At 46.2% G+C, this 14,659-nt stretch overlaps 1 protein-coding gene across 1 annotated transcript in view; it reads right to left on the bottom strand.

Annotated features, from left to right (window-relative positions):
- Positions 1-5,029: 5,029 nt before the first annotated feature.
- The window catches only part of fetub (fetuin B), a 33,543-nt gene continuing 23,913 nt past the window's right edge, over positions 5,030-14,659 (bottom strand). The window contains exons 6-8 of the mRNA XM_084311240.1: positions 7,126-7,239; positions 6,473-6,556; positions 5,030-5,825 (exon numbers count right to left, since the gene is read on the bottom strand). Coding sequence (XP_084167366.1) covers positions 5,130-5,825; positions 6,473-6,556; positions 7,126-7,239 — 894 coding nt within the window. The 3' untranslated portion in view covers positions 5,030-5,129. The remainder of the gene's footprint in view (positions 5,826-6,472; positions 6,557-7,125; positions 7,240-14,659) is intronic.

The raw sequence follows: 14,659 nt of genomic DNA, 5'->3' as shown, positions 1-14,659 counted from the left end.
TAAACACGTTTTCGCAATTATGCCACAGCAATGTGGAACGCCCTACCCAAAGCTGTAAAGGAATGTGAATCACTACCCACTTTCGAAACCACTCTCAAAGAACACATACGGGAGACTGCAATTCGAAACTGGCCCCCACAAATGTCCTAACCCAGTTGTACAGTAAATTACCAAGTATGGCTTTGTGAATGAATGAATGAAAACTTTATTTAACAGATTGCAGAATGGGTACAATACAGTACGGCTCAATACATACAATTGTTAAGGGGATGCAGACCTGAGAAAGACGTTTGTCTTGTTTCCATCAGGGTCCCCCATTTTCATTTCATATAGAAATGTATTCCAATGTACAGTGTCCTGTACAAAAACTGTACATTGGAATATTGACAAGGCCATACTTGGTAATTTACTGTACATTGGAGGGGGTTGGGTTAGGACATTTGCAGGGGCCAGTTTCGAATTGCAGTCTCCCGTATGTGTTCTTTGAGAGTGGTTTTGAAAGTGGGTAGTGATTCACATTCCTTTACAGCTTTGGGTAGGGTGTTCCACATTGATGTGGCATAATTGCGAAACGTGTTTAGTCCCTTGTTTGAGCCGAATCTGGGTTTAACATGATTTGTGGAGCTTCCTCTGGTGTTGTGATCGTGGTATTCACTGACCTTTGGGAAGTATTTTGACATGTACATGGGTACCTTGGTCGTGTAGTGTATCTTGTAGACCAGGCCCATTGCAAGTTGCTGTACTCTGTCGTCTACTCTAAGCCATCCTAGGTTGTCAAAGTGGGCAGGGGTGAGGTGGGTTCTAGGAGTAAGGTCAAGCAGTAGTCTGACCAGTTTGTTTTGAGATGTTTGTAATTTTGTTTTTAGAGCCTTTGAGGTGCTTTGGTACCATGAGGTGCAAGCATAGTCGTAGTACCCTTGAATGAGTGCTCCTGCCAGAGTCTTCAGAGTATTCTTGTTTACCAGAGAGGAGATCCGGTACAAGAATCGAGTTCGTTGGTTGACTTTTTTTTATTACATTGGATGCCATTTTGTCACAGGAAAGATTAGCCTCTAGGATGGAACCCTAGCTAGCAGGCTGTTAGAGGCATAACTAGGCGTAACGCGATTGGCGCTGAGAGAAACGTCAGTGGCCAATCAGATCGCGGAACCCGAACGCGGAAGTAAAAGTGCGTTAGGGAAAATATACACGGGCTCTGCGGCTCTGCAGATATACCCTACTCTGCAGGTGGCTGACTTCTTCTTCTCTTGGGTTTTTTAGAACCGATTGGCGTCCAAAAATGCTGCATTACCCCCATCTGCTGGAATGTAATAATTTCACAGAAAATCTCGATCTAACGCCAACCACCTGAATGCCTTCTACAACAGAACTTTGTTTCCGCGTCTCTGATTGGCCAGGTCATTTCTGGTCATGTGACATGTACGCCCAATCGTGGGACCGCAAGTTTCTACACTGGTTAAGCTTAGGCGCTCTTTCGAAGTTGGTTAAGGTTAGAGTTTGTATTAGAGCATGGCGATAGAATGCCTGCCCTGATTCCGACGGTTAAGCTTAGGCACTCTTTCGAAGTTGGTTAAGGTTAGAGTTTGTCTTCGAGCATGGCGATAGAACGCCAGGTAGTTTGCAGGCTGTTGGCGCAGAACTTGCTGTCCCACGATTGGCGCACATGTCACATGACCTGGCCAATCAGAGTGCAAAACTCGAATGCGGAAACGAAGTTCTGTTGTAGAAGGCATACACGCGTACCAACCTGTACGGGCCGACTGAAGTTCACTGACATTTATTTATAATATCACAATGCACACCAAGTAGATCTCAAACGAAGGTCATCATGCTCCTCTGGTTTTGAATTTGAAGTGTTGTGCCAGGTGTTGCCTATTATTGCTATAATAGATATGAACGAAATTAAATATGATAATCATATGAATACGGTATGGTACGCACGCACATGCGTGCACACACACAACAGGCTAATCAGAGGAATGCAGCTCACCAGGTGCAAAAAAAACAAGTAATTGGGGTAAACGCGCTAACTACATCGAGATGATCGGGTAATACCATAGAATTATATACAAAATGTCATCCAGCACTTTCCTCGGTGGCCAGTGCAGTCAGAATGGGTGCTGTCCATGGTGCTGAAGGTGTTTGCACACTCCCAAGAGAGCAAACATAAACGATTTGTACCACATCGGGACATCCTCGACCAAATTGGGTTGAAAGAAAATACGGGTACTTTGAATTGGGTGTATCACTAATAACTAAACATTTAGTTTGTGTGAACATTTACGAGTTATGCAGTGAATGATAGCTATCAGAAACAGTAGTAGTTATCAGAAAGGTAAACAGACTATATTTCTATTTCTGCATAAGGAAACATGGCTGCGTTCATTGTCGTTTCCATGGATCCAGTCTGCACAGACGCCTGAAATTAAATCATTTAACCTTTTTCAAACATTTTCGGTTCTTATTTTAGGAGAAGACAGCAGGAGACACACACACCACTGAGGATAAACGGGGCTACCGTGGACAGGGTGAGCAGCTTTAAGTACCTGGGGGTCCACATCTGAGAGGATCTGACATGGACAACACACATAGACTCAGTCGTAAAAAAGGCAAAGCAGCGCCTCTACCACCTGAGACAGCTAAGGAAGTTCAGAGTATCTGGGAAGATACTCCAGTCCTTCTACTCCGGAGCTGTAGAGAGCATCTTGACTGGAAACATCACTGCCTGGTATGGAAACAGCACGGCACAGGACAAGAAGGCCCTACAGAGAGTGGTGCGCTCAGCCGAGCGTACCACGGGTATTGCACTACCACCCCTGCAGGTTCTATACAACAAGAGGTACAAATCCAGAGCCTGCAGAATAATGAAAGACCCTCACCACCCCAACAACAGCCTGTTCATGCTGCTGCGGTCAGGCAGACGCCTGCGAACACCAGCTACTAGGACAGAGAGACTTCGGCTCAGCTTCTTCCCCCAGGCCATCAGAGCCTTGAACACTGAACTCTCCACACACAAGCACACATGAGCACACACACAACACACACACTGTACACGCTCACACACTAGCAGCCACTTTAACATGAGCAAACACACACTCATGCTGCACACGCTCACACTTATGGTCACTTTACAAAAGGAAAGGTCACTTTAAGAATAGTATAGTATAACTTGAGATTGTATAATATAGCATTGTATAGCAGTGTACATAATGACCCAGTGCCTCATCCGTAGCTAACAGTGTATTGCACTACCACAGGACCTAGCATGTCCTACCATGCTCTGTAAATAACTCATGTACATATACCGATATGCCCTACTTTGTTTACTTGTTTTATTGCACAATGTCGTTCTATTGGATTCTATTATATATTACTATTGTATTATGCACATCGTTGCGGGCAAGACCCCCCGCATTTCATTGTATACTTGTATGCCGTGACAAATAAAACTCTTGACTTGACTTGACTTATTTATAAAATAGACTAAAACATGGGGGTGAGGGACAATAATATAATATAATTTATTCAATATGGTAAGGGAATAATAATACAAGTAAAGTACCGGTTTGGGCAGAGATGTTTGACAGTGGAACACTCTGCATAGGAGAAAGCCAAAACAATGCAACACAGTATGTGCCTGGGCGCAGTGATTTCATCACCTCAAAAAGCCTGTTTTTCAAAAAACAACAGGGCTTTTGAGGTGATGAAATCACTGCGCCCAGGCAGCAGTGGTGCGGCAAAAAATAGTTCAGAGTATATATCTGCTTAGAAAACAAAAATGTCTAATTTATTATTTTTTTCTCCACGTGGTAAATACACAGGTCACAACATCTTTACAGGAACGTTTTGGAGTTGTATTTGGAGTGTATTGGAGGTGACTGTTGGGAACTAGGCTACACTGGCACACCTACTTCAAGTGAATGACGCTAAGCTAGGCTAACAATGCGGATGCTCCCTAAGCCTACTGCATGCACAGAGAAGAAAATGGTATGTATCTGCTTGTCTAACTCCAGGGTAGATGGCAAATAAGCAAATTTCCCTAAATGTTGGCGTGTTCCTTTAACCTGATATATAATATAACTCTTTTGACCCAAACAAAGAGTCTTCCAAAGCTTGTATTGACTTGGTCCTCTGGAACCTCCCAGGTCAAAATACTCAGTGACATCCTGCAGAATGTGACCACTGAGTACAACACAGGTGCCACTGCGTTGATTCACTCGCCCTACGACTAATCTACTTCCCCTGACCTTTGCTGAATCATTAAATAAGGAAGTCTTCTCATGGCTCTGTCCGGTACATTTTGGAACGTATATTCCAAAAAATACCAAGCTGATACTGTCGACCTTTGGAGAACATTCTTCTCGAGTTCTCTCTGAGAATGCGAGCACAGATAACACATTTTCACAAATTCCTTGTTTTTCAGTCGCACAGAGAAAAACACATTCAGAAATGGTTTGAATGTAATTGTGGTATCATTTATTATTCTGTGGGTACAGCCGAATGCTCTGTGATGACAATGAACAACATCAAAACATGTACCAATGTGAACAACCTCCTCATTCCAATTGGCATTAGCCGATAACCTTTGACATTCACCAATGTGTATGTTTATGAATCCAGGAGGTTACACTGTAACCTCTACCGAGGTAGGGGGTCAGCTGATATTGTATGGCAGTGTGGTCAGGGGTACTTCACAGTGTACTTGCCATCGGGGCTGATTGGTGTAATGGCAGAGGGCAATTTTACAGTTCAGTAGTGAGTATGAGCCATTTGATGGCAATTTCACACTTTAATTAAATGCAACTGTATAGTTAAGGGGGCAAAGGGTATGATAGAGGGGTCAATAGGGATTTTACAGTCTGATGGTTGGTGGGGACTGAGTGTGGGTTGGCGGTAGACAATATAAACAGGTTAAAAGCTGGTTATAGTTTTTCATGCAGAGAACATAATGAGGTAGGAGGAGGTCTATCAAGCGATGTCAGCACCCAATTACAACTGCCCCCGCCCTCCCTCCCCTCTCCCATCACACAGTCATACCCACACAGCATCTTTTGAAATGTAGTAAAACAGACCGTCTGTGTCTGTGATTGGATCAGTTCAGTTCCTTCCGACTGGCAGCATGGCTCCTCTTACGCGGAGGCCTTGAACTCTGGGTCCTCGGAAAAGACCATGGCCACCAGGCTGCTGGCTTGGTCCGGGGTGAGTGGGGCGGGGCAGTCGGGGGACATGGTGGCGGGGAAGGCCTCGATGGTGGGCTCCATCATCCCGGGTATCTGAGGGTCAGGGATGAGTGGCAGGGTGACCCCCACCTCGGGACCTGCGACGGGCTGGTCGGGGAAGGCGGGTAGGGTCATGGGCAGGCCCAGGGCGGGCAGCACAATCACCATGCCCTCCGCGTGGCGGTGGCTCTCGTGCTCGTGCTCGTGGTGATGGTGGTGGTGCTCGTGGGCGTGCAGGTGAGTGTGTTTGTGGTCGTGGTCCAGGGCGAGCTCGTGGTCGTGGGCATGCGTGCTTCCGTCGGCGCCGTGGTAGCTGTGGTGCTGATTGGGCAAGTCGCCGCTGTGGTCGTGCGCCTTGGCGTGGTGAGTGTGCACATGGTCGTGCCCATGCCCGTGGTCGTGGGAGTGGTCGTGGGAGTGCGTGGTGCCATCCCCGTGGTCGTGCTCGTGGTGGTGCTCACTGTTCTCGGCGTGCGTGTGCGTGGCGTGGCCCGTGGTGTGGTCGTGGGTGTGGTCATGGTTGTCTGTGGCGCCAGCGTTGGTGTTATCGTGGCTGTGGTCGGTCTCTCCTCCCAGCAGGTGGGTCTTGTTTTCCCTTATAGAAGCCTGGAGAACACAGGCAGAAAACACAGTCTGACTGCCAGAAACATGGAAAAACATGTACATTTCCCTGGTTCTCTTTGTAAACCTCGTTAACTCAGGGTGTCCTGGTTCTCTTTGTAAACCTCGTTAACTCAGGGTGTCCTGGTTCTCTTTGTAAACCTCGTTAACTCAGAGTGTCCTGGTTCTCTTTGTAAACCTCGTTAACTCAGGGTGTCCTGGTTCTCTTTGTAAACCTCGTTAACTCAGGGTGTCCTGGTTCTCTTTGTAAACCTTGTTAACTCAGAGTGTCCTGGTTGTTTTCGCTCATACCATGTCGTCACAATGTCCTGGGTTTGAATCTGGCCCCTTTGACCTTTTCCACATGTCAAGCTCACTCTCTGATGCCTACTCACTCTCATTCTTCACCGTAATGCCCCACCCCCCCCATACTTTAAACTTAAATATAATTTACAATAAAACGTTTTAACTCGAGATTTGGACATTTCTGTTTAACTGTTTAACAGTGACTTGAAACGTGGGCCTTTATGGGTATGAGGAAGCTACACAACCCTAACCCTGTCACATTCCCTGTATATTAAAAGATAATTATAGAAGTCACTGGGAAACATAATATGACACATATTGGAAGCTGGAAGCTGTAGAGTCTTTACCTCAGGCTCAAAGATTTCACACTCCACATCGACATGCTCCTCGCCATGGGAGTGGGAGTGGGATCCCTTACAGAGACCCTTGTGCTGAGGAGAGGAGCAGAGAGAGGACAGGGAAACAGAGGAGAGGAGAAGAAAGAGTTTGAGAGCAGAAGAGAAAAGAAGAGAGGAGAGGAGATAGGTTGAGAGGAGAGGAGAGGAGAGAAGAAGAGAGGAGAGGAGAGAGGTTGAGAGGAGGAGAGGAAAATGGTTGAGAGCAGATGATAAAAGAAGAGAGGAGAGGAGAGAAGAGATGTTGAGAGGAGAGGAGAGAAGACAGGTTGAGAGGAGAGGAGAGAAGAGGAGAGGAGAGAGTTTGAGAGCAGAGGAGAAAAGAAGAGAGGAGAGAAGAAGAGAGGAGAGGAGAGTTACACCTTAGGTCCAGTTGTGCTAACATAAATGAAGACTAAACAGAAAAAAGAAACCTTCCCAATGAAAATCTAAAAGAAAGTATTAGTCTCTAGAGTCTAGACAGAGCATTGGTTGAATACATGTCCATGTAAACATTTATATTTTAGGTAGGGAAAATAACCATAAATTATTTTAAAAGAAAATGTAATTGTCAAGTCTAATTTCTTTAAAAAAAAATCTTTATAAAATTACTTGTCAAAACTTACTGCAAACTCGCATCCCATGAGAGGGCACTGTGCAGCCTGGGCAGCGTCAGTGCTTTGAGCACAGCTGGTCTCCTGCACGGTGTACTCTACGTTGTAGAACACTGCCATGCCCATCTATGAACACACACACACACACACACACACACACACACACACACACACACACACACACACACACACACACACACACACACACACACACAATACATACAGGTAGATTACATTTTGATCATCACAATAGAACAACTCCAACAAACCAAAAATTCCTGTGGATGCATTAGGGGCAGTATCTTTATGTGAGATCCTGAAGAAGTGAACACACTACCCCTGCCACACTATTGACTGCAGGTGAAGAGATCTTCTTATCACTGTGACGAAACCGTTGTCCACAGGACCTCTGTCTCGCCAACCTCCAGTGATGTGTGTGACCAGAGACATTTCAAAAGGAGACCGACCAGGTCCTTCTCACTTCCTGTAATTTGTCATGTGTCGTGAGCTACACAAGGCACGGCATTGGTAAGAGACTAGAGGCTTACCCCCCCACCATAACTCTTTGTGTTTCAAATCCAACCGTTGAGCTCCAGAGATCCTTTTTTCGATTTTCCCATCCTAAACACTCGCGCGGACCTGCCTGTGTCTCCCTGGCACCGCTGCCTACGTTATAATTGCAATGGCGATCGAATCCCGACAGGTGGCAGTATCACCTACCTTTTGAACTGGGTCTTTCAGTGCCTCGGTACCTCCGGCTGCAGGAATCCCCTCCCCCTCAAAGTGAATCAGCACACAACCCTATCTATCTATCTGTCGCCGATTTTCTCGCCTGAAACCTATTGTTTCCCGTATTATAGGCCAGGCCCAATGCACACCAGTAATGGCGATCGCGATGGAACTACTGGGATTATTCATTTTGGAGTACCTTCTGACTAAGGTAAGGTCTATTTTAGGTATATTTTACCGAACCTAAAACATGCTTTTGTATTGATCACAGCATCATATTTTACCGAACCTTTTGATTTGGAAATAATATAGGTTTCAGGCGAGCAACCGAACGATTTGCGCATATGCATATAACACGTCATATCTCACTATCTAGAGAACGAGACTGGATTATTTTGAAACGGGCGATGTTTAGCGTGGAATAGCGCACAAACTAAAGTATGTAGAAATGAACTGGTTTGTCCATGTTGGACTATAAAACGTGCCTGCCATACTATTGTCTCCATAGCTATAATATAGAATATACGATGGGTCCGCAAACATCGTGAAATGGTCAATAACGCTGGCGTTATTAGAGGCTTTCTGCCCCCACACACCTTAACAGACTAGAGGCTTACTGCCCCCCCCCCCCCACACCTTAGGGCCTGTGTCGACCGGGGACGTTTTATGAGTTGTCAGCTCCTTTCTGTCATTCATTTCTATGCTACAGACGCGACAGGCGCGGTCCTTTTCCCAGCGTCGCGCCTCGCGTTTTAGCGCTCTCGGCGGCCAGCGTTTTTGGGCGGAGCGCTCAACTTTTGGAGAGGAGCAGCGCTCATCAAGGTAACTTTTTTCGACGGACCAATCAACATCGAGCAAGTGGCGGAGCCGCGGCAGTCGCGAGACTCAGGAAAACGCTCTGAGCTTTTTTTTTTGCTTTTCAAAGCGGTCCGCCTTGAAAAAAACGTCCCCGGTGGACACAAAGCCTTAAAGGGGACATGCATTGCTATTCCTTGCACTATTTGGGCAACTTTACACAATTCCTGTGAGTCTATGGAACACATCTGTAATACATTTTTCAAAAAAATGCATTGTTTTATATTTCTAATCAACTACTCAAAAGCCAAATTTTTCAGCCTCAGGATTTCAGGCTGTTATTGGATGGGCTCCGCCCATAAGCGCTTTGAGTGAGTGACAGTCACCCATACAGCGTGATACATACAAGAGAGAGCGAGAGAGAGAATGAGCAAGCGAGAGAGAGAGAGAGAGAGAGAGAGAGAGAAAAAGGAGAGATGCGTCCCGACACACATGCAGTCAAGTTTGTGTGTAAATGCTCCGACGAGGGAGAGAGATGGCGCACACACATTTACACACACTTCTGCACGGTCCCGCCGGTCCCTCTCTCTCTCTCCCTCTCTATCTTTCTCTCTCTCTCTCTCCCTCTCTATCTCTCTCTCTCCCTCTCTCTCGCTCGCTCGTTCTCTGCCTCTCTGTCAAAACCCGTTTGAGGAAGTGTCGGGTTACACTATGCGCTACAACCATAGAGGGGGCGTTACTGCAAATCAGTACCTTATTCACATCAGCAATACCGTCAGATCAGAACAGCTTAGTTGAGTGAGGGAAGATCTCGTGAACTCGAGACTAGACTGATGAGTCAATATGATGATTAACGACACAGACCACATTGATATAATCCCCAATTGCTAGGAAACAATGCTAAACACTGGAAAATGTCATTTATAATGCATGGGACCTTTAACAGACTAGAGGCTTACTGCACCCCCCCCCCCCCCCACACACACCTTAACAGACTAGAGGCTTACTGCACCCCCCCCATACCTTAACATACTAGAGGCTTACTGCCCCCCCCCCCCCACCTTAACAGACTAGAGGCTTACTGCACCCCCCTCCCCACCTTAACAGACTAGATGCTTACTGCACCCCCCCCACCTTAAGAGACTAGAGGCATACTGCACCCCCCCACCTTAAGAGACTAGAGGCGTACTGCACCCCCCCACCTTAAGAGACTAGAGGCGTACTGCACCCCCCACATTAACAGACTAGAGGCTTACTGCACCCCCCACCTTAAGAGACTAGAGGCTTACTGCACCCCCCCCCCACCTTAACAGACTAGAGCCTTACTGCCCCCCCACCTTAAGAGACTAGAGGCGTACTGCACGCCCCCACCTTAAGAGACTAGGCTTACTGCCCCCCCACACCTTAACAGACTAGAGCAGGGGTGGCCAACCAGTCAGAGACTACTGTAAGAGCCACAAAAATTACTGTGGTACCACAAAGAGCCACACCATATACCAGCGTTTCTCAACTTTTTTTTCAGTCACGGCACCCTTCATGTGTTTATAGGTCTCACCCTCTGGCCTCTGAAGTTGCTAATGTCTTTTTTATTTGGGCCTCACAGGGTTAAAAGTACCCTGTGGGGGGAGCTCCAGTAGCTCACCACGTACCGCGAGTGCTATTTCAGCGCCGTGGACAACCGCGCTCGCGCGGATCTGGGGCTGAGCGCGTTCGAATCCCGGACGGCAGCCGTGCCTTTCCCAGAGTGTCTACCCCCCCATCTGAACCCTTTCAGCCTGCATCTGTCGGTCGAACTTGACCAAGTATGAATGAGAAGAAAAAGCGATAAACGCTAAAAGAACCAGGTGACTGGTCAAAGTTTAAAAAAAAAAAAAAGTACCCTGTGAGACCCACGGTTGCAAAATTACAAAATCACTTTTAGCCATTTAAAAAATGTTAAGCACATGTATAGTCAATTGGTCCTGTTGTTCAGCCTCACAATGCTATTTGATAGTAAATGTGTTTATATGTCCCACCCTCTGGCCTCTGAAGTTGCTAATGTCTTTTTAATTTGGGCCTCATTACCCTACCCAGCTCACACCAGCCCCTGTCAATCATCTGACCTCTGGATTTACTTTTTTATTTCTCTTATTTTTTGGGATTATCTCCCACAAACCTGAACGTTATTGCCATAAAACAGAATGCAGTTAGTTTCTCTACCTTTCTGTGAACGTCTTGCAAAAAACGGTGTTGCAATACGATGAAAAATGGTGGAGAAATTTACATTATAAAAAAGATGGCAGAATTCAGTACTGTATCTACAAAACCTTCTGTTTAATCATCTTCCCTTTATTCATTTGCTTAGATTTTTCAGGTCTGGTAAATTTTAGCATGGTGTTATTCACAGTCAAAGATAATATATATTTTTTTAAATAGAATTGATATTCCTCCTTTGGTTCATTACAATTGACTCAAGCCTAGTAACAGACACACTATTTCTGACACTGATCCATATATGTCCCTAGATTCAGATACCAAGAACATGCAAATGGACCATTTACATTTTTTTGTAAATGTTTATTCTACGTCCTTATGGAATGAGTGACATAAAAAAAATATATATTTTTTTTAATTATTATTATTATTCTTTTTTTTTATGGATGGAAGAGCCGCACATTGACGGGCAAAGAGCCGCATACGGCTCGCGAGCCGCGGGTTGGCCACCCCTGGACTAGAGGCTTACTGCACCCCCCCCCCCCCCACACCTTAACAGACTAGAGGCTTACTGCCCCCCCCCCTCACCTTAAGAGACTAGAGCAGGGGTCGGGAACCTATGGCTCACGAGCCATATATGGCTCTTCTGGTGACAGCATATGGCTCCCAGATGTTTTTGAGTAAATGTGATATTTCTTAATAATACTGTGTCATTTTAAAGTAAACAGAAATTAGTTTTGAAGATACAGCTAATAGTATCTGTAGCTGAAGATATAGCGAGCAGAGCTGGCGAGGGAACACAAGTGGACAGAAATGAAAAATCTTCAACCTGAAGACCAGCTGATTCTTAAAACTTGGAACGAGCTTCCTGTGACATACCACACAATGCAGCGTGAGTATTGCCGTATTGACCATGTTTGGCTCTACATATGCATGTGGGCAGTCATTCTCGCATATGAGGAACATTAAGACCAACCTACGCTCACGTTTAACTGATGGAAGCCTCAACGCCTGCATGAAGCTCAATCTCACCACGTACTGTATGAACCAGATTACAAGGCCATCAGCAAAACCATGCAGCACCAGAAGTCGCATTAAAAGTAAGACATATTTAATTTATTATATGTTAAAAATACTATATGGCTCTCAATGAAATATATTTAGAAATATTTGGCTTTTATGGCTCTCCCAGTCAAAAAGGTTCCTGACCCCTGGACTAGAGGCTTACTGCACCCCCCCCACACCTTAACACATTCGGGACGGGCCACGGAGATCTCCGTGTTTCGATTCCACCGGTTGTGGACAGAGGCACGGATATATCCGTGGGAAGTTGTTATTGCTTTTATTCCATTTTAATAACCTATTCAAGGTCGCCGAGCGGCACTGCAGATTTACCCTACTCTATGAATTCGAGAAGGTGCAATACCGGCCAGATCCTCTTAGGGGCGCTATGGATTCTGGATGTGCAGCATGTAGCTTGGATTACGTTTCGGATCGCAGATTTCACCATGCAATAAGGGGATTTATCATCAGCCAATGGACATATCGATCTACCAGATGGCGATCGATAACGGGGAAATGCTCGGGGGGGATCAGCCCGGACCACGGTAAGATCTTTTTCACGTAAATTACAGCCCGATCGGGCATTGTTTTGATAGCCATCCAGGCGATCGGCCTATGTGGCTAACGCGGTTATTGGTAATCAATAATAATAAACAACGTCCCCCGCCCTCCCCCCCCCCCCCTTTCATGCATACATGCTTTGGGATCGTCCCGATCATATGCAGTTTGAGTTATTTCTGTAGCATCTGTAAAACGGAAATGCCATTGGATATAACGTTAGCCGCTATTAGCCCTATATCTAGCCTTCCAGAAAATATACTAGTCCCAAATCCCGTATAACGCTTATATTCACGGCGCTATAAAATGAGAACCTATTGATGCATTTTTTTTTCTTTAAGCCATTTTGAAGGGACGGTTTATGGACTCAATTGACAATGAGAATGGACAGATAGCAATACTATAAAGTATAGATTTAGCTGTACCAAACAGCCCACGTTTGTTTACATTCCCCGGTCCTCTTGAGATTAATTAGACTCAGCCCAATGGCCCTGAATGTGTTAACAGACTAGAGGCTTACTGCCCCCCCCCCCCACACCTTAACAGACTATGGCTTACTGCACCCCCCCCCCACCCCCCACACCTTAACAGACTAGAGGCTTACTGCACACACCCCCACACCTTAACAGACTAGAGGCTTACTGCACCCCCCCCCCCCACACCTTAACAGACTAGAGGCTTACTGCACCTCCCCCCCTCTACACCTTAACAGACTAGAGGCTTACTGCACACACCCCCCACACCTTAACAAACTAGAGGCTTACTGCACCCCCCCCCCCCACACCTTAACAGACTAGAGGCTTACTGCCCCCCCCACACCTTAACAGACTAGAGGCTTACTGCACCCTCCCCCCCTCTACACCTTAACAGACTAGAGGCTTACTGCACCCCCCCCCCACCTTAACAGACTAGAGGCTTACTGCACCCCCCCCCCCCACCTTAAGAGACTAGAGGCTTACTGCACCCCCCACCTTAAAAGACTAGAGGCTTACTGCACCCCCCCCCACCTTAAGAGACTAGAGGCTTACTGCCCCCCCCCCCCCCCCCCCCCCCCCCCCACCGTAAGGGACTAGAGCAGGCACAGGCTTACTGCCCCCCACCTTAACTCATTCATTGCCATACGCTTTCCGTATCTCTACCGTTCCAGGCCAGATTAAAATGATCACTTTCGCAGTGTTTCACGATGTTTGCAGAGCTGTGTGTGTGTTCTGTATTATAGCTGTGGAGACAATGCTGTGGCTCATTTGGCAGACACCACTTGTAGTCCAACATGGAAAAAATTGTTTGTTTCTACACACTGTAGTTTGTAGTTTATTACACGCTAAACATCGCCCATTTCCTAGATAATTCAGTCTTTTCCATAGATCGCGAGATAAAACGCATTATATGCAATAAGCCCAAACCGTTCTGGTTGATCCCATGAAACCCCAAATACTCCCAAATCAAAGGTATATACCATGTACACATGAGCCTTCACAGATTATCATGGGGGGAGGACAGTCTTACCCCGAAAATGCGATCGTTACAAAACGCTTGGTTTATGTCCGGCAAAGTAAGAAACTGTGATCGTTACAGAAACATGTTTCAGGTTCGGTAAAATAGATATAGGGGGTCCTTACCTTAGCCAGAAGGTAATCCAAAAAGAATAATTCCAATGATCCCATCGGCGATCACTATTACTAGTTTATATGTAATTACACGTGTTTACGGGACAGTATAGGTTTTGAGGCGAGCAGATCTATTTGCGATTGCTTTGCAAGAGCTCCTCCACCTCAGAGCGAGTCTTGATAGTCCAGTTAATTCATTGTCCTGATCCATTTCTTTCTGAGTTCAAAAGGTAGACGATACTGCCATCTGGTGAGATTTGATCGGCATTGCAATTCCAACGTATGTAGCTGTGCCACAGTGATTCAGAGAGCTCCGGCCGAGTGTGTAGCATGGGGATCAAAGGAAAAAGTAACTCGTTATTGGTGGTTAAGCGTTGACGGCCAATAACGAGTATACTCGTGATTGGCGTCCAATGAGTTAAGAGACTAGAGGCTTACTGCACCCCCCCCACCTTAAGGGACTAGAGGCTTACTGCACCCCCCCTACCTTAGTAGACTAGAGCAGCACAGGTGTACTGCCCCCCCCACTACCTTAGGAGACTAGAGCAGCACAGGTGTACTGCCCCCCCTACCATAGGAGACTAGAGCAGCACAGGTTTACT

Source organism: Notolepis coatsorum, assembly GCF_963971535.1.
Source record: "Notolepis coatsorum genome assembly, chromosome: 3".
NCBI lineage: Eukaryota > Metazoa > Chordata > Actinopteri > Aulopiformes > Paralepididae > Notolepis > Notolepis coatsorum.
Note: the sequence above shows the minus strand (reverse complement) of the source record. Positions and strands in the feature narration are given on the sequence as shown.